We start from the raw sequence: 23,665 nt of genomic DNA, 5'->3' as shown, positions 1-23,665 counted from the left end.
GCAACAAAAACCCACCCAAACCCCCCCCCCCAAAACAAAAAGCAAGGAGGCACCCCAAGGGAGTCTGCTTCCTCCCCTTTATTACAGGCAGAAAACACAAGAGGTTTTTCCTCCCCTCTTACTTTACAAAGGAAAGGAACAGAGAGCTTCAAGTCACCTCACGCAGCTCCACCGTGCAGCTGGGGGGTGGGGGAGGAACTGCTGCTGGCTCCTGGCAGGAGTCTGCACTCTGAGCCAAAGCCACAAGGCAGCCAGAGCCAAGCCCAGCAGCCTAGTGACTACCTGTGCAGTGCTCCCTGCTCCTCTGGGCTGAAAAGCTGGGGGGTGGGACACCACTCATGACCAAGACCTGGCAGCTCCAGCCCTTAGTTTATTATTGTTCACCCCAAGCTGCTCCCCATCCACAGGGCTGGAGCAGTGGAGCTCAAGGAGGCAGGGGAGGAATGGTGAGTGGGCTACATTCCAGGGTCAGGAGGGCTGGTTCCACTACCACCACCCCCCAGCCAGCCAGTCACTCCCCTGCCAGGCACAGGCTGTGTGTGTGTGTGTGAGTACAGAAAGCCAAATGAACAGCACATTCCCCTCCTGAAAGGATCCATTTCTTCATCCCAGGCTTCCTGCTCCTCCATGTGCACAGGCAGAGTAAAAAGGTGACCTGCAGAAGATGACCATTGCACTTCTTATGGTCCACACAAACCCAACCCACACACTCCTCCAGCTGCCCTGCTCAGGCCTTTTTTGGCTTGGCTTTTTTTTTTGAGCACTGGGAAGATCTCCTGGGATTTATTTGGAGGAGAGCTTTTTTAGGGCACACCTCAGGACCATGTGAAACTGCAGCAGCAAGGCTGAAGGCTGAGTCAAGGCTCTTCCACCAAGCCCTCTCCTCTCTAAAGGCAAAATGCTGCCACCCCTTCTCCTCCCACCCCCGAACCACTTGGGCCAAGAGCTCCAAGGTAGTCTTAGCAAACAGGGAGAGGAGGGTGGGAGACAGCAAAGCAGCTCAGGTTTCAAGTAAAAGCAAACCAGCAAGTTGCCTCTTGGGTGACCACAAGGCTTTGTCACCCAGCAGGCAGGAAGAAAACTCCTTCAGTTGCAATCTTTTGCAGGTCTCCCTTTGTAAGGCCTTTAGTGTCAACTACAGAAAGAGGAATTCTTTTCAGTGTTGGGGGTTTTCTTTTTTTGTGTCTTGTGCTTGCAATGTGCTGCCCTCTAGAGCAGCCCCAAAACCTCCTACAATCAAAACAGTAATACAGTGTTCAGTTGCCCAGGACCACGGTGCAAAAACACAGACAGGGAGGTGAGGGTGGGAGCGGGGAGGAGAACTATCAAGAGGGGGTGAGGAGCTTGTTGCAGGTAACTCCTGGTCCAAGGACAGCACTCAGGTGGCCAAGTGTCTGAGACAAGCACAGGGAAGGAGCCAGATGTTGTTGAGCAACTGCCAAGAGGGCTGCAGGCTCAGGTTCTCAACATCAGCCACAGCAGCAAAGTGGGGGGGGAGGAATATAAACCACAGCAAACAAACCAACCAAGAAAAAAAAAACCCAGACCCAAATAAAAAACAACAACAAACTCCCCCCACAAAAAAACCACCAAAAAAAACCCCAAGCCCCCCAAAAAACAAAGAAAAAACTCACCCCAACCCCCCCAAGCAAATTCACTTTGAAAAAAATCAACAAAACAAACAAAAAAATCAACCAAAAACACCTCCAAAATAAAAACCCAAACAAAAAACGTGTAGCCCCCCCAAAAAACAACCAAAAACCCACCAAAAAAATCTATCAACAAAAAACCCAACAAAAAAATCAACAAAAATAAATCAACCAAAAAAAATCAACAAAAAACCCCAAACCCCCCCAAAAATCAAAAAAACAACCAAAAAAAACCCCAAAAAATCAACAAAACCCTCAAAATCAACAAAAAACCCAATAAAAAATTAAAAATCAACAAAAATAACAAAAAAATCAACAAAAAAAACAATCCCCCCAAAAACAAGCCCCCAAAAAAACAAAAAAACCAAAAAACCCCACAAAAACCACCCCAAAACCCCAACAAAAACCCACCCCAAAAACCCACAAAACCCCACCCCAAAAACCAACAAAACCCACCCCAAAAACCAACAAAACCCACCCCAAAAACCAACAAAACCCACCCCAAAAACCAACAAAACCCACCCCAAAAACCAACAAAACCCACCCCAAAAACCAACAAAACCCACCCCAAAAACCAACAAAACCCACCCCAAAACCCAACAAAATCAGCAAAAACCCAAAACAAGAAACCACATTAAAAAAAAATCTATAAAACCCCACAAAAAAAATTCAAAAACCCCCAAAAAAACCAAAAAATCAACCCCAAAACCCCCAAACTAAACCAAAATCAACCAAACACCCCCCCAAAGCCAAACAACCCCCCAAACACCCCCCGACAAAACCAAACAACCCCCCAAACAAAACAAAACAATCAACCCAAAAACCCCCAAACAAAACCAAAAATCAACCAAAAGCCCCCCCAAAAAACCCACCCCCCCAAATCAACAAAAAAAGCCCCAAAAGGCAAAAAAAACCCCAAACAAAAAAATCAACCTATAAACCACTCAAAAAAACCAAAAAGCAACCAAGGAGCCAAAAGTCAACCCAACAGAAGGAGCCAAAAGTCAACCCAAAAGGGAGCCAAAAGTCAACCCAAAAGAAGGAGCCAAAAGTCAACCCAAAAGAAGGAGCCAAAAGTCAACCCAAAAGAAGGAGCCAAAAGTCAACCCAAAAGAAGGAGCCAAAAGTCAACCCAAAAGAAGGAGCCAAAAGTCAACCCAAAAGGCAGCCAAAAGGCAACCCAAAAGGCAGCCAAAAGGCAACCCAAAAGGCAGCCAAAAGGCAACCCAAAAGGCAGCCAAAAGGCAACCCAAAAGGCAGCCCAAAAAAGGGAGCCAAAAGGCAACCCAAAAATGGGAGCCAAAAGGCAACCCAAAAAAGGGAGCCAAAAAGCAACCCAAAAAAGGGAGCCAAAAAGCAACCCAAAAGGGAGCCAAAAGGCAACCCAAAAGGGAGCCAAAAGGCAACCCAAAAAAGGGAGCCAAAAGTCAACCCAAAAGGGAGCCAAAAGGCAACCCAAAAAGGGAGCCAAAAGGCAACCCAAAAAGGGAGCCAAAAGGCAACCCAAAAAGGGAGCCAAAAGGCAACCCAAAAGGGAGCCAAAAGGCAACCCAAAAAAGGGAGCCAAAAAGCAACCCAAAAGGGAGCCAAAAGGCAACCCAAAAGGGAGCCAAAAGGCAACCCAAAAAGGGAGCCAAAAGGCAACCCAAAAAAGGGAGCCAAAAAGCAACCCAAAAGGGAGCCAAAAGGCAACCCAAAAGGGGAGCCAAAAGGCAACCCAAAAGGGGAGCCAAAAGGCAACCCAAAAGGGGAGCCAAAAGGCAACCCAAAAGGGGAGCCAAAAGGCAACCCAAAAAGCCAAAACCCCCCAACCAAACCCAAAAAATCAACCAAAAAAACCCCAACCAAACCCAAAAATCAACCAAAAACCCCCAACCAAACCCCAAAATCAACCAAAAAACCCCAACCAAACCCAACCCAAGCAAAATCCCCATCCAAAATAAGCCCAACCCAACCCAACCCCAACCCCAGCAGGACCCCAAGGTAAGCCAAAGCAAGGAGCACTGTCCATGGCCACGGAAGAGTTTTTGTCTTCACTGGGCACAATCTTGAGTTGCATCCCCAGAGGGGAAGACTGAATGTCACTGGGTGACTTGGGGGAGGGGTTGGTGGGGTGGGGGTGTGTGTGGGGGGTCACAAGTCAACTTGAGACCAGTGCAGATGTTGGCACAGGAGATGACAAACACCAGCTGGGGCCAGTTCCAGAGTGGATTGTCATGGCAGGAGATCCTGTTGCTGAGCAAAGTGGGGTCCAGGAAGCACAGGGGGAGTGTTTCCCCCTCACACACCCTCCCCCTCCCCCAGCACTCTCCAGAAGTTCTAAGTCATTAAGCAAAGGAACCTTTAAGCCAACTTCTCAAACTGCAGCAACAGGACACTGTTGGGTCTTTAGAGATTCAGTCCCACAGCTGTTTTGGCTTCAGAGGAAGCAGAGGGAGTCTTTTGTTCCAAATCTAAAGAGAAGATAGCAAGAGAAAGAGATCAGCTTCTCGTCAGGAAGAGTGGCAGGCAAGGCAGTGAGGAGATCAAGCATACCCAGAGCTAACAGAAACACTTCCAGAGTGCCTCAGGGCTTCCACAGGGCACTGTGGAAAGACCTCCAGAAGCTAGAGAGGTCTGGGAAGTGTCATCCTTTATTTCATCCCCAGAAGTCCTACATCACTACAGGTCTGGCTGCAAAGTGAGTTTCTTCCCTTTCCCCTCCCTTTTTTCCCTCCCAGGAAAGATGAGCAGGTTCTTATCTCCCTGCTGGGGGAGTAAGGCCTGGCTGACCTTGGCAAATGCTGCCAATTAAGCCTGGAGCAGCTTAATTGGGGCCTGGAGTTGCCAGGCTGCAGTTTGTGCTGTCACAAATGGAGTGGTATGGGAGAAGGGAGGGGTAGAGAAGCCTGGGAGGGACTGGAGGGGAGGGGATGGAAGCCTAGGTTTGGTTGGCCTGGTCTAGAGGTTCATGTGAAGCTTTGGCTTAATGTTAAGCCCAGACCATGGATTTCTTTGTATCTTATGTGCTTTGCAGTTTATGAACAGCCTTTCCAATCCTATCCAACCCTTTTGTGTGAGTGTTCTTCTTTTGCCCCTTCTGGAGCAACAAGAGCACTCTGGCTGCTCATTAAACCACTCCAAAACTTCACAGACAGCCCTAACTGTTCCTTCACAGGGTCCTGCAAGAAACATTTGAGTCTCTTTACTCCTGGCTAAGACAGGCCCAGGGTAAATGCAGCAGTTACCTACTGCTACTGAATGCAGGGTAGTTTAGTACTAGTTTAAGCAGGCACTACACCTGGGGAGGGCCTTCTAGCAGACAGAAGATGCTGCATGCCTGGCAGCAACTGGCAGGAAAATGCTGGGCTGCTTTATGGGCAAGCAGAAGCTCCCCAAACCACTGCCTGGCTTTAAATGACAGTGACAATTCTAACTCCCTCCACAGGGCCTTCTCATTTCCTTATGTCCCACAGGCAGAAGTCCAGGCAGCATTGCTAGGAGTTCTCAAGACACAGGAGTTGGCTTTCAACTGTCAACTGCTGGCTCAGATTTGAGTTCTGCCAAGGTTTCTCTTTTCATTGGGGAAGGCTGCGAGAGCTCCAAAGAGCTGCTGGCTAAGCACCACTTGCTGACATCCATACCTCCATCAGACACAGAGAGCTTTTCCAACTCAGCTTCAAGCTCAGCATCAGAAATGGGTGGGTTCAGCACCTTCTGAGGAACATCAGGGAGATCTACAGGCTCCTTAGTTGAGTCCTGGAGGAGACTGTCCAGCTCCTTCTCCAGTTCCTCTGTGTCCATCTCTGCTGAGTCAAGAAAAGATGTAAGTCCTGAGCAGGAATAAGCAGCAGCACAGACAGATCTCTGTCAGCAGCACATCTCTGCAGCCCAAGTCTAACAGAGTTAGAATTGTTCCCATCCATCATAAGAAGGAGCTCTTTGTGCTTCTAAAGGTGAAAATCCCCTCCTGATCTCAGGGAGAAGCTATTGCTTTGTGCTGAGGCATCCAAGGGCAAGAAAACCTTCCACTTTGTGCCCTCTGCCCCTGGTGCTGGCCCTGGCCCTGGGCACCACTGAGCAGAGCCTGGCCCCAGCCTCTTGCGCCCCACAGCTCCTTTAGCTCTTGCTGAGCATTGCTCAGCTCCCCTCTGGGGCTGCTCTTCTGCAGGCTCTCAGCCTTTGCTGCTCCCAGAGCTGCTCCAGGCCCCTCAGCATCTTCCCAGCCTGCCCTGGACTCTCTCCAGCACTTCACTGTCCCTCTGCAACTGGGGAGCCCAGAACTAGACCCAGATGTGCTCTCACCAGGGCAGAATAAAGGAGGAGGAGAAGCTCCCTTAACCTGAGCAAAAGATGAACCCAAGACATACCTAGACCATTGATCCCCACTCCAGCCAGAGTCTGGGCTACTTCATCTTGAGTATCACAAAGCTGAGGAGAAAGACAAAATGTTTGATATGAAATAGAAACTCAACCAGACTCAGCTGCTCAAGGCCTCATCCAGCCTGGCCTTCAACACCCCCAGGCAGGAGGCAGCTACAGCCTCCCTGGGCAGCCTGGGCCAGACTCTCACCACCCTCACACTGAAGAACTACCTCCTCAACTCCACTCTAACCCTGCTCTGCCTCAGCTTCAAACCATTGCCCCTTGGCCTGGCTCTAGACAATAAATCCATAGCCACAGAACACAGCCAGGTGTCTGAAGACCTCTCTTCTTCATCTAAAAAACAATCCAGATTAAGTCACTTTGGTGACTTATGGAACAGGAACCTAACCAGCACCAGAGGCCTCAGCATTGAGAGCAAGCTGACTCTGTCCAGCTACAGCTACATAGCACTTGGCTTATTTAGATGTCCTCTTATTCTCAGTACCTCTTGGATCTGATCCACCAGGTTCTCTGCCTTCTCCACAGTGACATCCTTCATGGACAGCTTCAGAGCTCCCATACCAGCCTGGTAGGCATTAAATACCTTTAAAGAAAAGAAAAGGAGACATATCATAGAGTGGCCCAAGTTGGATGGGACCTGAGAGATCATCTTCTCCAACCACCCTGCCATGGGCAGGGACACCTCCCACCAGCCCAGGTTCCTCATCCAGCCTGGCCTTGAACACCCCCAGGGAGGAGGCATCCACAACCACCCTGGGCAACCTGTGCCAATGTCTCTCCCACCTCATACTGAAGAACTTCTTCCTAAGATCCAGTCTCAATCTGCACCATGCTAGCTGAGAACAACCAGCAGGCTCTGTTAGCTTCTCTTGAGGTCTGTTATCCAAGCAGGACCCTCACAGAAGCAGAACATGGAGCAACAGGCAGGCTTCCTGAGTTCAACACCCCACCAGCAGCTCTGCTGTTTCCTAGCCTGGAGAAGAGGAGGCTCAGGGGAGACCTCATTGCTCTCTCCAACTTCCTGAAGGGAGGCTGTAGCCAGGTGGGGGTTGGTCTCTTCTCCCAGGCAACCAGCACCAGAACAAGAGGACACAGTCTCAAGTTGTGCCAGGGGAGGTTTGGGATGGATGCTACGAAGAAGTTCTTCACAGAGATGGGCCACTGGGATTTGCTGCCCAGGGAGGTGGTGGAGTCCCCATCCCTGGAAGTGTTTAGGAAGCGCCTGGATGAGGCCCTTGGTGCCATGGTTGAGTTGATCAAATGGTGCTGGGGGATAGGTTGGACTGGATGATCACAAAGGTCTTTTCCAACCTGGTTGATTCTGTTCTAGTAATTGTTCTTTCTATTCTCTCAAGGTCTGGTATCCAAGCAGGACCCTCACAGAGGCAGCACATGGAGCCACAGGCAGGCTTCCTGAGTTCAACACCCCACCAGCAGCTCTGCTGTTTCCTACAGCACGCAGTGAAGTCCCACCAGCAGCACCCCCTCCGCCACGAGCTCTGCCAAGCAGGTAGAGCAGCAGGGATGAGAAGAGCAGGGCTTCAAGGGAGAAGCAGAGAGCCCAAAAGTTACCATCTGGTCAGTCTGGGAGGCGTAGATCCGATCCAGGATGCCCTGCACTGCGTCCAGCTTGGAGTGAAGCTCTTCGATTCGCCGCTCCGTCCTCCGCTTGGACTTCAAACACCTCAGAGCCTGCAGGCAGCAGAGGCACAGCCCTGCCTTACAAAACCAGGCAGCAACCAAAGGAAGTGTGAAACCCCCAACCCCCAAAATCTAGCAGTCCCCAGCTGGTTTGAAGAGCTGGAGAGGTCTGTTTCTCCTCGCACCACAACACCCTGGACAAATCCATGCTTAGCTTCACCACAGAGAGGCTTTTAGCCTCCAACACAGCTAAGGTGAGGCTGTGAATGCCCAGTGGTTATCTGCAGTCACAGATCAGCTCCCAGCCACTTGTAGCTGCCCCCAGGCAGCAGGGTTACTTACCAGCTGCTTTTTCCCAGCTCTGCAAGCACTCCTGGCATCCTCTTTACACCTGCAAGAGGTTCAAAGGAGGAGGAGAAGCAGCTCTCAATGCTTTGCCAAGCAGCAGTTACTGCACAAACCAACACCCAAGCCTCACTGCCTTGCTCTGTAATCCAGAGGAGACTAACCACCCTTTAAGCCATTGTCACTTCTCAGGAGTAGTCCTTGAACCCATTTCAAAGCCTTGGAAAAGCTTTGTTTCCCTTTGGCAGGGTTGTTTTCATGGGGAGAGGGAACAAAAGGTTGGCAAACCTGCCCTGCCCCGTGGCTGGGGCTGCTATGGACAGGAAAATGCAACTTGCACTCTCAGGCAGCAGCTTCCTTCTAACTATGTGACAGGAATACAAAGTTCCACAGAGTAAACAGATGTTCTTCCCACCACCCTTCCCCCAGAATTACTTCTCTGCTTCCTGGGCAAGGGACTCCACCTTCTGTGACAGCAGCTGTTCACTCTGCATCAGCTGATAGACTCCAATGTCCACATCGTTCATGGGGGAGACTTTGGCATGAAGACCTCTGGCAAACTTCACTATCTAAAGAAAGAAAACCAGGAGCTCCAGTCACTGCTCTCCAGGTCCTCTGCCTGCACTGCAAATACTTTCAGCTCTGATCATAGAATGGCCTAGGTTGGAATGGACCTCGGAGGTCATCCCCTCCGACCTCCCTGCCATGGGCAGGGACACCTCTCAGCGAGACTCAGCTGCTCAGGGCCTCATCTAACCTGGCCTTGAGCACCCCCAGGGAGGAGGCAGCCACAGCCTCCCTGGGCCACCTATTCTAGAGTCTCAAAATGATGCTTTGGCACCCCCAGTTTAAGCCTTGGGGTGAGGAGGATGTAGCAGTCACCACAGAACTGAATAACCTCCTGGCTCAGAGCAGTGATGGTGCGGCCAGCAGGAGCAGGGCAGTGATTGTACCCCTGGAGTGGGCACTGGGAAGGAGGCCACAGCTTGAATGCTGGGGTCAGTTTTGGGGCCCTCAGGGCATTGAGGAGTTGGAGGAGGTCCAGAGAAGATCAATGAAGCTGGGGAAAGGTCTGGAGAACAGGGCTGGGGAGGAGCAGCTGAGGGAGCTGGGGGTGTTGAGCCTGGAGAAAAGGAAGCTGAGGGGAGAGCTTCTGGCTCTGAGAGGAGGCTGCAGACAGGTGGGAGCTTGTCTCTTTTCCCAAGGAACAAGAGGCCTCCAGTTGCCCCAGGGGAGGTTTAGGTTAGACATTAGAAGAAACTTCTTCCCTGCTCAAGGAGGCTGTGGCTGTCTCCTGCCTGGAGGTGTTGAAGGCCAGGCTGGATGAGGCCTTGAGCAACCTGGGCTGATGGGAGGTGTCCCTGCCCATGGCAGGGGGTTGGAGCTGGATGATCTTTAAGGTTCCTTCCAACCCAAATGAATCTATGAAGCAATCAGTCCAGCCATGAACTTCTCAGCCCGGCCACCGGCCCCTCGCTCAGCCCCGCCACCGGCCCTGCTCTCAGCCCCGCCACAAACCTGCCCCTTTGCTGCTCATGCAATTTAACAACTGGAATTCACAAATGCCTGAAGGCCCTGCCATGAAGGAATAAGGATTTAATCTCATCTACCCCCAGGCTGTTGGGGCAGGCAGAGTTTACCTTCCCAAAGACATGTGTTCACCCACATTCAGCCAAGCAACTGCTCCCTCCAGCCAGCTGAAACGCAAGACAGGGATCATACCACCCAAAAGCAGTCACCTTTACCCTGTACCTTCTCTCCATTCTGCTCCAGGATGGTGACCCTCTTCTCCTTTTGCAGCTGGAGGAGCAGCAAGTAGAAGGTCCTCTCATCTGGACAGACACTGGCACAGAGGGAGCGCAGCTCGGAGAGGGCAACGACCGGGTGAGAAGAGAGCGCCGAGTTCTGGTAGAGACGATAGACCTCCTCTGCCTTCTCCTGCAAGCAAGCAGCACAGCTGGGGAGGAGCTTCCACAGCACTCTTCCTCCTCACCCCCCAACAACTGCCAAGTCCACACCTGCTCCCTCCCACGTCAGAAGTTAAGACCACACTGTGTTTGCAGCCAGCCAGGCCCTTGGAATGAGCGGGGCAGGGACATTCCCCAGGCCGCTGCAAGGCTTCGCAGATAGCAGCACTGAGAGGGACAAAAATAGCCCAAGGAAAACAGCAAGGAGCAGGCACTGACCCCTCTGAGGTGACCTAACTGTGGCCTTCCAGTATCTGAAGGGGGCCTACAAGAAGGCTGGGGAGGGACTGCTCAGGATCTCAGGCAGTGATAGGACTAGGGGGAATGGAATGAAGCTGGAGGTGGGGAGATTCAGGCTGGAGGTGAGGAGGAAGTTCTTCCCCATGAGAGTGGTGAAGCCCTGGAATGGGTTGTCCAGGGAGGTGGTTGAGGCCCCGTCCCTGGAGGTGTTTAAGCCCAGGCTGGATGAGGCTCTGGGCAGCCTGATCTAGTGTGGGGTGTCCCTGCCCATGGCAGGAGGGTTGGAACTAGATGATCCTTGTGGTCCCTTCCAACCCTGAATGATTCTATGATACTATAATATCCCCTGGACTGGGCACTTCTGAGGCCTCACCTTGAGTGCTGGGGTCAGTTTTGGGCCCCTGGCTCCAAGGCAGGCATTGAAGAGCTGGAGCAGGGTCAGAGATGGTGAGGCTGGGGATGAAGAGCTGGAGAGCAGCCCTGAGTAGAAGGACTTGGGGGTGCTGGGTGAGCAGAAGCTCAACATGAGCTGGCAGTGTGGGCAGCAGGGGCAGGGAGGGGATTCTGCCCCTCTGTTGTGCTCTGATGAGACCTCTCCTGCAGTGCTGGGGCAGCTCTGGAGTCTTCAGCAGAGACAGAGACCTGTTGGAGAGGGGCCAGAGGAGGCCATAGCAATGCTGCGAGGGCTGGAAGGGCTCTGCTGTGAGGCCAGGCTGGGAGAGTTGGGGTTGTGCAGCCTGGAGAGAAGGCTCCAGGGAGACCTTCTGGTGGCCTTTCAGGACTTGAAGGCATCTTACAATAAAGCTGGGGACAGACTTTTTAGCAGGGCCTGTTGTGACAGGACAAGGAATGATGGTTTGAAACCAAAAGAGGGGAGACTGAGAGCAGATACAAAGCAGCAATGTTTTACACCAAGGTGACCTGAGAGGTGGCAGATGTCCCACCCCTGGCACTGCTCCAGGTGAGGTTAGATCAGGCTCTGAGCAACCTGCTCTAGCTGGGGCTGTCCCTGCTGACTGCAGGGGGAGTTGGACAAGATGACCTCTTAAGGTCCCTTCCTACCCAAACCGAGTTCAGCTCAGTGAACACAGCACTGACAGCCAGCAGCTCTGACGTCCCCAGCCTCTCCCTGCCACAGATGGCTCTCCCTCTACACCACTCCTGCAGGCACTCAAACCTGAGCTCCCCAGCAGCCTCCCAGCACACTGCCTTGCCTTCCCAGACAAACCAGCAAGCCTGCCCCTCCTGCTTCTTCGAAGGCAGAGAGGTCATGACATCAGTTTCAAGGAACATCTGCAGATATCAACTGCTGCTTACCCCTGGGGTACTCCATCCATCCACCCCACTCCAGGCTTTTAAACTCCTGAGAAGCACAAATGAAGAGCACATCAACCCTGCTCCTTCCTTGCCAGCACATCCAGTGACTCCTGAGCTCTCCAGGGAGGCATCACCTCGAGCAAAAGCTCTCCACAACACTCACCTGCAGCAGCTCCACGTAAATCAGGACTTCCTCCTCCTCAGGTATTTTACTGTCACCCAGCACACTGGAGAGAGTCCACTTGAGGGGCTTCAGAATGAAGACTCCCACGCCCCAGGAGATCCAGCTGCTGTCTACACTGGCCATGAAGTCTGACTCCCTCTGCAGCTTGCCACGTCTGGAGGAAAGACACCAATGCAGAACTGAGTATGGACACTCCTGAAGCCTTCCTGAAGCCTTCCACTGCCAGCAAGCAGAATGCTGAACTGGAACATCTCTCAGTGCTTTGCACATCCACATCCCCAGGGGCATTTTCTAACTAGAAGTTAGCCTCTAGCTGCAGTTTGATGTTTTGCTGCTGGGTGTGAAAGGGCACAGAGGTCTGCAGCTTCCTCTGGTCACCAGGGTCCTTTGCTTACTATTTCTCCAGTTTCTTTCTCCAGTTTCACAAGTTTCTCTCAGTTCTCTGACTTGAAACTGATGAGGCATCCAGCAAGGCCATTAACAAGGAAAGCTGAGTTCCTAGAGGGGGCAGCTGCAGGTTTCAGGGTGCTTGAGTGTTTAAATGGCAAACACAAAGCCTCTGGATGTGAGAAAAGCTATTTTGCATGCTACAGACTAAGGCCCAGGGTATCAGCCCCAGGCTCTAGTTTCACCATGCAAAACACTTGGTTGCAAACACCAGCACACCACGGCCCCACATGCCCCTACACCACCACATGCCATTCCCAGCTGGATCACCACAACAACTGTTTCAGGGAGCAAGCCAGTTTACCGCAGAGCTCCTCCTGCACCAGCAAGCTCGCTCAGCACAGCCTTGCCCCGGAGTCCCCCAGCACTCCCCACAGCCAGCTGCTCTCCCAGCACCTCCTGTAAGCCCCAGGGCGAGCTTCTCCACTCCCGTGCCCATGCTTCACCTCGCACCGGCTTCCTGAGTTCCCCTCGCACAATGTAATTCCACATCCCCTTGAGCCTCTCCGTGCTCTCCACTCCATCGCTAGCCCTGGCACAGCAACAAAACCCTCTCACGCTCTCCCACACTCCCAGCATTTAGCGCTGGCAGGCAGAACCATCTCTCACCAAGCTTCCCCTCATGTCCCCATCCATTCATCCACCACCTGCAGCGCTCTGCCTGCCATCAACGCTGCGTGCATCTTCCAGGCTGGCACGACACGGAGCTCTGCTTGCCCACGGCCATGTCGCAAAGCTCCCTGACACCCCCCATCCTTCCTCGGAGCTCCTCTCCCTGCTAGCTGAGCCTCCCCTCCTCCCGCAGCCCGCCGCGGCCTCCCTTGACCTCCACTCCCCGCAACGGGAGGGCTACCAGCCCCAGCCCCCAGTCCCCGGCCCCCTCCTCCGCGCAGGTACCTGAGGAGCTCCCGGAGGACGGTGCCGAGGCCCAGCGGGAGGCTGCCGCGCCGTTCGAAGCTGTGCTGCAGCTCCCGCAGGCAGGTCCGCACAACACCCCTGCGCCGGCCGCGGGCCAGCACCAGCCCGACCCAGAAGGCCATCTTGCTGTCCCACTCGGTGCTGTTCACCTCACGGCTCTGCTTGAAAGCCGAGAAGAGAAAAGCCATGCGCTCGTCGTCCGTTTCCCACTCGGGCGGCAGGTCCCCCGCCGGGGCCGGCCCAGGCGGCTCCCGCCCCGGGCTGCACATCTACGCGAGACCCCGGCTCCGCCGCGGCCTCCGCCCGGCCGGGACGCGCCTGGCTGCCGGGGGTGACTCAAGGGGCGCATGCGCACCGCTCCCGGCCCTAACCCCCCCCCCGCGGCCGCCTTTGTGTGGGCCGCGCCGCGATACCGCACGCACGCACCACCGCACACACCTCCTCCCCCCCGGCCCGCCCGCAATGGTACGGTCCCGCGCCAGGCCCCTCCCGCTTTCCCGGCATGCACCGGGGAGGGTGAGGCTGGCGTGGGTCGGGACGGCCGCCCCTCGCCGCTCCGGCCCCCGCCCCGGCCCCGCCCCCTAAGCGTCACCTGCGGGGGGTGGTGCTGAGGTGACGTCATCCGCGAAGCTGTGCGTGCTGCCTGGCGGCGCGGTCGGATCCGTGCGGGCGGAGGAGTTCATTTAGTCCGAGCCGCAACCCAACCCCGGCGTGGCCACCCAGCCCTGGCCCCCCAGCCCTGGCCCCAGGTGCCATGGCCACAGCTTTCCTCAACACCCGCAGGGATGGGGACTTCACCACCTCCCTGGGCAGCCTGTGCCAATCCCTGACCACTCGTGCAGCAAAGAGATTTTTCCTCATTTCCAGCCTGCACAACCTGGCACAACTTGTGTCCACTTCCCCTTCTATGGCAAGGTACTGGGGAGAAGAAGCTGGCCCCCAGCTTGCTCCAACCTCCTGGCAGGGAGCTGTAGAGAGACAGAACTGACAGATCATGGAGGCCAAGCCTTAACCCAGCACTGCCAGGGCACCACCAATCCGTGGTCCTCAGCACCACATCTCCACAGCTTTGAAAGCCTTTCCAGGTGTGAGGAACGAGCTCAGTGCTAAATTTTAAACACAAACAGTTTATCATAAAATGAAGGCAAAACAGCGCTGGGCACAGAGCAGGTTTGCCAGAGGCACTGTAACAACACGAGTTGAACTTACACAGACGTCAAACATACATATTCATACCTTTCCCCAGTACCTTCCCACCCTTCTGCATCAGGGCTGGGACAAAACCTGCACTTTTGACCTGGCCAGTCTTCAGACACGTCAACGCCTCACCTTTCTCTCCCCAAACCCCACACAATAAAGACCACGACCGAGATCAGCCCAAAGATCGAACCTCACAGTCCCCAGCAATTCCCCACAGGGATGGGGACTCCACCACTGCCCTGGGCAGAATGAAATCGTTCCTCATGGCTAACCTGAACCTGCCCTGGGGCAACTTGAGGACATTTCCTCTTGTCCTGTTCCTTTTTTCCTTGGGAGAAGAGCCTAATCCTCACCTGGCTCCAGCCTCCTTTCAGGGAGCTGTAGAGAGCAATGAGGTCTCCCTGCAGCCTCCTTTTCTCCAGGCTGAACACCCCCAGCTCCCTCTGCTCCTTCTCCCCAGCCCTGTTGTACCAGACCCTTCTCCAGCTTCCTTGCCCTTCCCTGGACCCACTCCAGCCTCTCAATATCCTTCTTGGATTGAGGAGCTCCAAACTGAACCTAGGATTCAAATCACTGGGGGAGGGGGGGGGGGGAAAGAGAGAGAAATAGAATCCCCAAACAGAATTAGTTCTGTTCTAGCTCAAAGCAGGACACAGCTGCTTTTCTTTTTTTACCTCCATGTGGCAGCATCATCCCCACCCTCCCCAGTTCCCCAGGGGCAGCAGCCTTGCATGAGTAGAGAGAGTTTCTTCATGCAGGGTTTTCAGAGCAAAGCTTGATGCTCCTAGGGAAAAGGGGGGAGGCTAACTCTTGTCACTTCAGCTGCCAAGCTCTGAGCGTTTCTGTGTCGCTGCCTTCGCCATGTGGGATATTTCTGGTTTCTCATGGAGCCAGAGGAAATCAAATTGTGTCTGGGAGCTCAGCTCTGGGTGTCCTGCCCCTGGTTAGACACTCAGGGGTTAATCAAGCCTGGGTTGAGTGAGACAGAGCCCTTAACGCCTCCAACACGTGTGCTTGGACTTTCCAAAGTTTCTCCCATTTGTTTGGCTTCCCTGAGGAATATCTGCAAGTGCTGTTGCTGTTCCTCTGACCGGTTCTGAGTCAGACCTGTGGTGTGCTGTCAACAGCTTTACCCTTTAGCCGCTGGCATGCAAGAGTCACCCTGGTGCCTGCAGGCTTTCTCCGGAAAGCAAGGAGAAATCTGTCAAGCTGTGACCTCAGCTTGGAGATGGAACTCTTAGAGCAGGTCCAGAGGAGCTCACAAAGATGGTCTGAGGGCTGGAGCACCTGGTGCTGTGAGGACAGGCTGAAGGAGCTGGGGTTGTTCAGCCTGGAGAAGAGAAGGCTCCAGGGACACGTTAGAGCTGCCTTCCAGTATTTGAAACAGGCTACGGGAGAGCTGACTTTGTACAAAGCCGTGGAGTGACAGGATGAGGGGGGATGGCTTCAAGCTGGAAGAAACTGGATTGGCATGAGACATGAAGGGGAAATTTTTCCTCCTGAGGGTAGTGAGGCACTGGAACAGGTTGCCCAGAGAGGCTCTGGAGCTGGAGGCTCTAAGCCTGGAAGTATTGAAAGCCAAGTTGGGCAGGAGCTTGAGCAACCTGGGCTGGTGGAAGGTGTCCCTGCCCATGGTAGTGGGGCTTGGAACTGGATGATCTTTAAAGTCCTTTCCAACCCAAACCATTCTATGATTCTATAATAGTCAGAGACATGAAGCTTGGTTTACTCTGTGGATTGATTATGAGGCTTTCCTGAGGCTGCTGAGCTGAGCTGGAGCCTGCTCGGGCTGTGCTGCACTCCTGCAAGGCTGCTTGCAACCACGGGTGGCTGCCCCTATCCTTTTCTTTGAGGCTGTTTCATTCTCAGATTGGATCCTTAAGGCAGCCCAGCTGGCTCGTGGTGCCTTGGTGAGCAAAGAGCAGTGACACAGGTAGATAAAAGGCAGCACTGCTTCCTTCAGAGGCTTTGGTAACACCCTCTTCCCTTGGCCAGACCTCGGTGCTGCGGGCAAGGCAGCAGGTCTCAGAGCAGCCTTTTAAACACACCCTGATCCATGCTGTAAATCAGGAGGTGACTCAGCAGAGGCAAGAGTCTATTTTTAGCTCCTCCCAAGCTTTCTGTGTCAAGCTGAAATGTTACATTAATCCTTTCAGCGCTAGCCCCAAACCAACGTCCTCTGCTGTTTGTGGAGCCATTCATACCCCGGGGGCCTGCCACCTCCAGGAGCCCTTCTGCCAAAACCCAGCCCAGCTCTTCCCTCTTAAAAGAGGGGCACGTTTTTGGCTGCAGTCAGCAAAGCACACACCGAGTCCAGGAAGCCGAATGGACAGCATCAGACCACGAGTCCCTGTTCAAAGGGACCGCAGGGGCTGTGTTTGTGCACCTGAGAGCGGCAGCCTTGAACCCGTGCTGCTGGAGGCTGTTAGGCTGGGGACTCACATGTCTGGCCAGAAAAAGAGCCAAGTGATGGTGTGAGCCCACTCTCATGGGATCCTACCACATGGATAAAAAAATAACAACCCAAAAAAAAAATAACCCTCCTGGAAGTTGAGCTGGGGGGGGGGAGGAGGGGGGAGGGGGAAACTGTGATACAGAATAAATGACAAACCTCTGTTGGCTGAAGAAGGAAGCCATGTGCTTGGAGGGATGTGTGGGGGAAAAGACTGAAGGCATCCTCAGGGTTAGAAGCCTCAAAGCCCATTTTTAAGTTGCCTTTGTAGCTCAGGGGGTGGGGGGTGGTGGGGGTGGTCTGGCAACAGCAGCTCAGCTCCTCTGTGGTGGAGCCTCATGGCTTAGGTGTGGCAGAGGTTGAGGCTGGTCCCACCAGGCAGGAGGTGGCTGTGCCCCTGTCGAACCCTCAGGTCTGGTTGCCACCAGAGCAGGACCTGTGGGGTGGTGAGAGGCTTTCCCAGGAGTGTGAACCATCCTGGCTTTGCCCCATGGAGATTTAACCTGGGATGGGACTCTCTGAGGTGGAGCTGAAAGCTGCATTTTATGCACCGTTGAGCTTTTCAAACCTCGGACCTGGCAAGCCAGAGGCTTCTGCTCCAGTCTCTGCTCCAGCTTCAAAGCTTAGTTTGGATATGGAGCTCACAGTCTTAACACCCTCACTCCTCTCCTTCATCCCAGAGCTCCTTTTAAGTCTTGGTTCAAGGGGAGGAAAGGGAGGAGGGAAGGGAAAGGAGTAGATCTTCGTTCAGGCTCTATGCTTGTGGTTTAGTTTCCCCTTGCTTTTAGGAGCACCCTGGGTTGGCAGAGGAAAGAGAAACGTTTAACCCTTGCCTCCACGTGCTCAGAGGCAAGGAAAGGTGAGGGGAGAGATGAAGGGAGGGAGGGAGGATGAGGAAATCCACCTGCTTGCCCTGAGCATCTCCAGAGCCCCAAAATTAAGGCAGTCAAAGGGGGTGAAGGCAGAAGTCTGAGCATCCCTCTGCCAGTGAGGGGAAACTGAGGCACTGGGAGGACTGGGTGGCTTTGCCCAGGCTTGCCCAAGGAAGGAGCCCTGGTGCAGTGAGTGGAATTCATGAAACTCACAACCTGGGCTGCACCTTTCCCACCTTCTTTTAAAGAAGAACCTTTGATGAGACAATTCATGTTGTCGATGCAGAGAGGAGGGGAGGTCAAAATTATCAGGCAGCCTCAGATCCCTTCCAGGCACAGAACCCCAGACAAAGGGCAACTCAAAGCTGGAGGCAGAACAGAGCGGTGCTGGTCACAAATAACACACCCAGGCACGTACCCCATCCCCTGCCAGGGTGTGCTGAGGGTCACAGTTGAAAGCAAGATGCTCTGGACAGGGAGATTAGAGCCTCCTTCACTCCCCCTCCCTCCCCCTCCCCTCAGTCTCTTTTAAGGATGGGTGATGGGCAAACAGATGCTGCATTAGAGCAGGACGCAAATATTTCAAGGGGCTGAACTGCCACAAGGGCAGGCAGCCTCGTGTGTGGCTAACCACTAACCGTGGCTGATAAGAGCAGGCTTCCCCAGACAGCTTTGCCTGGGCTCTTTGGGCTCCAATCTTCCTTCTCCATGGCTATTTTGGGCTCCAATCGCCCTTTTTCCTAGGCGGTTTGGGCTGCAATTTCCCTTTGCCTAGGGAGTTTGGGCTCAAATTTCCCTTCTCCTGGATATTTTGGACTCCAATCTCCCTTCCTCTGGGCAGTTTGGACTCCAATCTGCCTTCTCCCTGGGTATTTTGGGCTCAAATCTCCCTTCTCCCTGGGTATTTTGGGCTCCAATCTCCCTTCCTCTGGGCACTTTGAGCTCAAGCCTCCCTTCCTCTGGGCAGTTTGGGCTCAAATGTGCCTTCTCCCTGGGTATTTTGGGCACAAACCTCCCTTCCTCTGGGCAGTTTGGGCTCCAATCTGCCATTTCCCTGTGTATTTTGGGCTCAAACCTCCCTTCCTCTGGGCAGTTTGGGCCCCATTCTCCCTTTCCCTCGGGCATTTAGGCTCAAATTTCCTTTCCCCCTGGGCAGCCTGGGCTTCAATCTCCCTTCTCCCTGAGCCATGCTCCTGCTCAAACCCTTACACTCCTTTCATTTTCCACTTACAACAGCAACTGAGGAAGCAGGGAGGGGAAGGAATCTGATCTCCCAACCCCTCGTTGGACCCCCTCTAGTTCTCAACGTGCTTCATTCACACCCACACCCCCCACACCCCCCCACTGCTTCTGTGCAGCTTCCCCAGCTTCTTAGGGGCACTCCTGGCTCAGAGGGGGCCATGGGGATGAACAGGCTGTGGGAGATAAAGACTTGGGGAAGCTGTGTGGGGAGTTCTGTCCCTGGGTGATAAACACACACCCCACTTTCACCCCTGTCTAGAGCCTGCCCTGCAGACCAGCCTTAAATGGAAGCAGTCTGAGCAAGCAGGGTGGAAATTCTTGCTTGGTGGGTCTGTGAGGGAGCTTGTGTCTGTCCCACCCCCTCAGGCTGGTGGGGAGTGGGAGAGGGTGAGCATGGTTGGCCTGGTTCAGTAGCTTTAAATAAACACAGGTCAGACACAAAGCTGGGCTTGCTTTGGAGCTGGGCAAAAGCAAACCCCACCCAAAATAAAGATTCTCTCTGGTTTGGCCCCAGCAGATAAACTCTGTTTGTAAATGGAGAGAGGGAGATGGATGGAGGAGGACCCGTGGCTCTGTAACAAGCGTTTGGCAGGAGGAGGAGGAGGAGGTCACAAAGACTGGATGCTGAAGATTGGCCTCCTGCTGCTGTTCTTGTGAGACCCCCACCTGGAATTCTGCCTCCAGGTCTGGTGTGCCCAGCAGGAATAAGACACAGAGCTGCTGGAGTGAGGCCAGAGGAGGCCACAAAGATGCTCCAAGGGCTGGAGCAGCTCTGCTGTGAGCACAGGCTGAGGGAGCTGGGGGTGTGCAGCCTGCAGAGGAGAAGGCTCCAGGGGGACCTCAGAGCTGCCTGCCAGGAGCTGAAGGGATCCTGCAGGAAGGCTGCAGAGAGACTTTTGCTGAGGGTGTCTGGAGCCAGGCCAAGGGGGAATGGTTTGAAGGTGAGGCAGAGCAGGGTTAGAGTGGAGCTGAGGCAGAAGCTCTTCAGTGTGAGGGTGGTGAGAGCCTGGCCCAGGCTGCCCAGGGAGGCTGTGGCTGCCTCCTGCCTGGGGGTGTTCAAGGCCAAACTGGATAAGGCTTTGAGCAACCTGGGCTGGTGGGAGGTGTCCCTGCCTGTGGCAGGGGGTTTGGGGTAGATGATCTCTGAGGTTCTTTCCAACCTGAGCCATTCTGTTACTTCTGTGAGATGTTCCTGAGGGCCCGATACAAACAGTGGTGTGAAGTGGGAAGCTCCACTTTTGTGTTCCCTTTGCCATAGGTCCAGCCTCCTGCCTTCTGAATTTAACCTCAGCAGTTCCCTCAAGAGCTTCAGGCTGATTTTGCAGAGAACAGACCTGGGTCCTTCCTCACCCCACCAAATATCCTCAAAGGCAGTGGATTTGCAATTTCTTCTGACCTAACTGAGGAATGAATTTGCTCTCCAAGGGCCCAGAATGACTTCAGCTGAAGTCAGTGGTATCTAGAGCACAGAACACATGGTTTTGGTTAAACAAAAGGCCCTGCATACTTTTGGGGCTTGTAATAAAAGTACCCACCCAGGAAGCCAAGCAGGAATTCTTCATCTCCTTTCAATCACATTGCAGTTTAATTATTGTTGGCATAGACAGGCCCTGACTTCTGGCAGGAGAAAAGCAGGTTTCCAGTGCTCAGCATGGCTGGGCACACAAGCACTTGTTCTACCATGAATAGAGGAGAAGGGGCAATGGCTTTGAGCTGGAAGAGAGGAGCAGATTTAGTGCTGAGCAAACTCAAAGCTGGAGAACCTCTCCTGTGGGGACAAGCTCAGGGAAGTTGGGGTTTGTTCAGTCTGGAGAAGAGAAGGCTCCAGGGAGACCTTAGAGCAGCCTTCCAGTGCCTGAAGGGGCTCTAGGAAAGCTGGGGAGGGACTTTTCACAAGGGCTTGGAGTGATACAGGACAAGGGGCAATGGATTGAAGCTTGAGGAGGGCAGATTGAGACTGGAGATTAGGAAGAAATTCTTTCCAGTGGGGGTGGGGAGACACTGGCACAGGTTGCCCAGGGAGGCTGTGGGTGTCCCCTCCCTGGAGGTGTTCAAGGCCTGGCTGGACAGGTGTAAGGAGTTAAGTTTGTTTTCCTCATGTTTGTCCTGAAGTGTTTTCACACCACTGCCCCAGGTAGATCCCTGCTTATCTACCAGAGCACAAGCTCTGTGACTATGGCAGCTGATAACCAGACAAGGGCACAGGTTCTGCTGTCAAGAGTGTTGGGATGCAAGCTGGCAGTCACTGTGACAGTTCTGTGGGGGTTTGATGGAGAGGACCTTCACAGCTGAGCATCCTGGGCTGGTGGAAGGTGTCTCTGCCCATGGCAGGGGGCTTGGAACTGGATGATCCTTAAGGTCCCTTCCAACCCAAAGCACTCTGTGATTCAGCAGTCACCAAAGAGAAGATAGGTCCCAAATATCCACATCTTAAGTGGGTTAGCCACAGCCCTGCTGATCCCATTGCAACCAAGGAGCCTCACTGCCTTCCTCCAGGTCCTGAGGCTGAAGAGCACACTGGGGAGCTGCTCAGCAGCCCCTCTGGCTCCCAGATTTTGAGCACACTGAGCTCTGTACCTGGCAGGTGGCTTTTTTGCCTGGTGAGCAGCAGGGCTTGTTTTTCTGCAGCTCCACCTGAGCCGGCTTCTGCCTTGGGGAGGCTTTAAAGGTTTCACTCACAGAGGATTTATTCACTCAGCCTCTGGTGAGTCACTTCCGAGGAAGGGAGGGAGCCTACTCCATGCCTGGGGCTGTTGGGTCCTGCTAACAGGAACCAGGAGTAGTCAGCTCCGAGTTCAGGGTTAGGAAAACGTTAACAAGTCACCAGGTCTCTGCTTCTGCTTTGTTCTTAATCGTGGAATGGGTGGGAAAGGACCTTGAAGATCAGGGGCAGGGACATCTGCAACGAGATCAGGTCACTCAGAGCCCAAGCAACCTGGATTTGAGCACTTCCAGAGCTGGGGCCTTTACAGCTTCTCTGGGCAACCTGTTCCAGTGCCTCACCACCCTCATGGGGAAGAATTTCTGCCTTCTATCTGCTCTAAATTCCCCCTCTTTTGGTTTCAAACCATCACCCCTTTTCCTGTCACATCAGGCCCTGCTAAAAAATCTGTCCCCAGCTTTATTATAGGATGCCTTCAAGTCCTAAAAGGCCACCACAAGGTCTCCCTGAAGCCTTCTCTTCTCCAGGTTGAACAACCCCAACTCTCTCAGCTTGGCCTCATAGCAGAGGGCTTCCATCCCTCCCAGCATTGCTGTGGCCTCCTCTGGCCCCTCTCCAACAGGTCCTTGTCTGTGCTGAGGGCTCCAGAGCTGCCCTAGCACTGCAGGGGGGTCTCATCAGAGCACAGCAGAGGGGCAGAATCCCCTCCCTGCCCCTGCTGCCCACACTGCTGGGGATCAGCCCAGGCCTGGCTGGGGCTGGGCTGGCAGCACTCAGTGCCAGCTCCTGTCCAGCTCTGCACCCCCAGCACCCCCAAGTCCTTCTTCTCAGGGCTGCTCTCCATCCCTTCATCCCTAGCTTGTGTTGATACCAGGGACTGCCCTGACTGAAGTGCAGGACCTTGCACTTAGCCTTGCTAACCTCATGAGGTTGCCACAGTCCCTCCCCTCCAGCCTGCCCAGGTCCCTCTGTCTGGATTCCCATCCCTCCAGCGTGATGCCCACACCTGATGGCTTGGTGCCGTTGGCAGACTTGTGGAGGATGTCTTTCTCCTGCTGTCCACGCCACCAGCAAAGCTGTCACACAGCAGCAGCCCCAACACCAGTCCCTAAATCCTATCCTTCCTGGAGAGCCTGGATCCTCCCCATCCCAGCACCTCACAGCAGTAGGAGCCATGCCAGCACTTCCCCACCATGCCAATAAGGTCCTCATTTGGGCAGAGTCATTTCTCACGTGCTCTGCAGATTACCTAAGTGCAGAGGAGGCAGCTGGGTAACAGCAGAGGGTCCAAAAGTTCAACACTTTGCTGGTTTTCCCTTTCAGTTCAGCTCTGACCAGCCAAAGAAAAACAGAAACACCATAAACCAAACCACCCCTGTGTGGAATTTCCTCACTTCCCAGCTCAGAAACAAAAAGATGACTCTTTGCAAGGCTTTCTGCAGATCCTTGTTCCCCATCCCCCCTCCATCCCCCACCCCAGAGGCCCCTCAGCAGCCAGGATTTCTCAGCAGGAGACATTTGTGTGACTGTCATCAAGTCCTGTCCCCTGGAACAGAGGAGTTGGTGACTTTTCTTGCTCCTGTTGCTGTATGCTGGGGAGGGGAAAAAAATGCAAGGTTGTGAAATGCCCTGGAAGCAACATCCCTGGTGGCTCCTGTGATTTGGGAGTTTGGAGACCAAGCTGGGCATGGGAAAAGGGAAGGGAGGAAGGGAAGAAGGGGAGAAAGGAGGAAGGGAAGGAGGGAAGAAAGAAAGAAGAGAAGATAAGGGGGGAAAGGGAGAAGGGAAGAAGGAATGAAAGGAAGATGGGAAGATAGGAGGAAGGGAAGAAGGGAAGAAAGGAGGAAGGGATAAAGGGAAGGAAGAAGATAAGGGGGAAAAGGAGGAAGGGAAGAAGGGAAGAAAGAAAGAAGCAGGGAAAGGGAGAAGGGAAGAAGGGGAGAAAGGAGGAAGGGAAGGAGGGAAGAAAGAAAGAAGAGAAGAGAAGGAAAAGGGAGAAGGGAAGAAGGAATGAAAGGAAGACGGGAAGATAGGAGGAAGGGAAGGAGGGAAGAAAGGAGGAAGGGAAGGAGGGAAGGAAGAAGATAAGGGGGAAAGGAGGAAGGGAAGAAAGGAGGAAGGGAAGGAGGGAAGGAAAGAAGAGAAGGGGCAAAAGGAAGAAAGG

The 23,665-nt window shown here is 53.8% G+C and overlaps 1 protein-coding gene across 2 annotated transcripts; it reads right to left on the bottom strand.

Annotated features, from left to right (window-relative positions):
- Positions 1 to 63: 63 nt before the first annotated feature.
- Positions 64 to 13,421, bottom strand: CHMP7 (charged multivesicular body protein 7). 2 transcript variants are annotated; one of them, XM_068156501.1, is made up of 11 exons: positions 13,053 to 13,421; positions 11,688 to 11,862; positions 9,753 to 9,938; positions 8,436 to 8,569; positions 7,998 to 8,046; positions 7,587 to 7,706; positions 6,499 to 6,597; positions 5,999 to 6,059; positions 5,273 to 5,434; positions 3,991 to 4,102; positions 64 to 655 (listed from the first exon to the last, which is right to left on the bottom strand). In XM_068156501.1, exons 1-10 carry the CDS (start codon positions 13,340 to 13,342, stop codon positions 4,038 to 4,040), a joined length of 1,341 nt encoding a protein of 446 aa, XP_068012602.1. In that variant the 5' UTR covers positions 13,343 to 13,421; the 3' UTR covers positions 64 to 655; positions 3,991 to 4,037. The 2 variants fall into 2 exon arrangements, with proteins under 2 accessions (XP_068012602.1, XP_068012601.1); XM_068156500.1 differs by lacking the exon at positions 64 to 655 and having other exon boundaries at positions 3,977 to 4,102.
- Between the last annotated feature and the right edge of the window lie 10,244 nt (positions 13,422 to 23,665).

The sequence above is a fragment of the Melanerpes formicivorus genome, unplaced genomic scaffold, assembly GCF_026170545.1.
Source record: "Melanerpes formicivorus ecotype bairdi unplaced genomic scaffold, bMelFor1.0.p_v2 SCAF_34, whole genome shotgun sequence".
NCBI lineage: Eukaryota > Metazoa > Chordata > Aves > Piciformes > Picidae > Melanerpes > Melanerpes formicivorus.
Note: the sequence above shows the minus strand (reverse complement) of the source record. Positions and strands in the feature narration are given on the sequence as shown.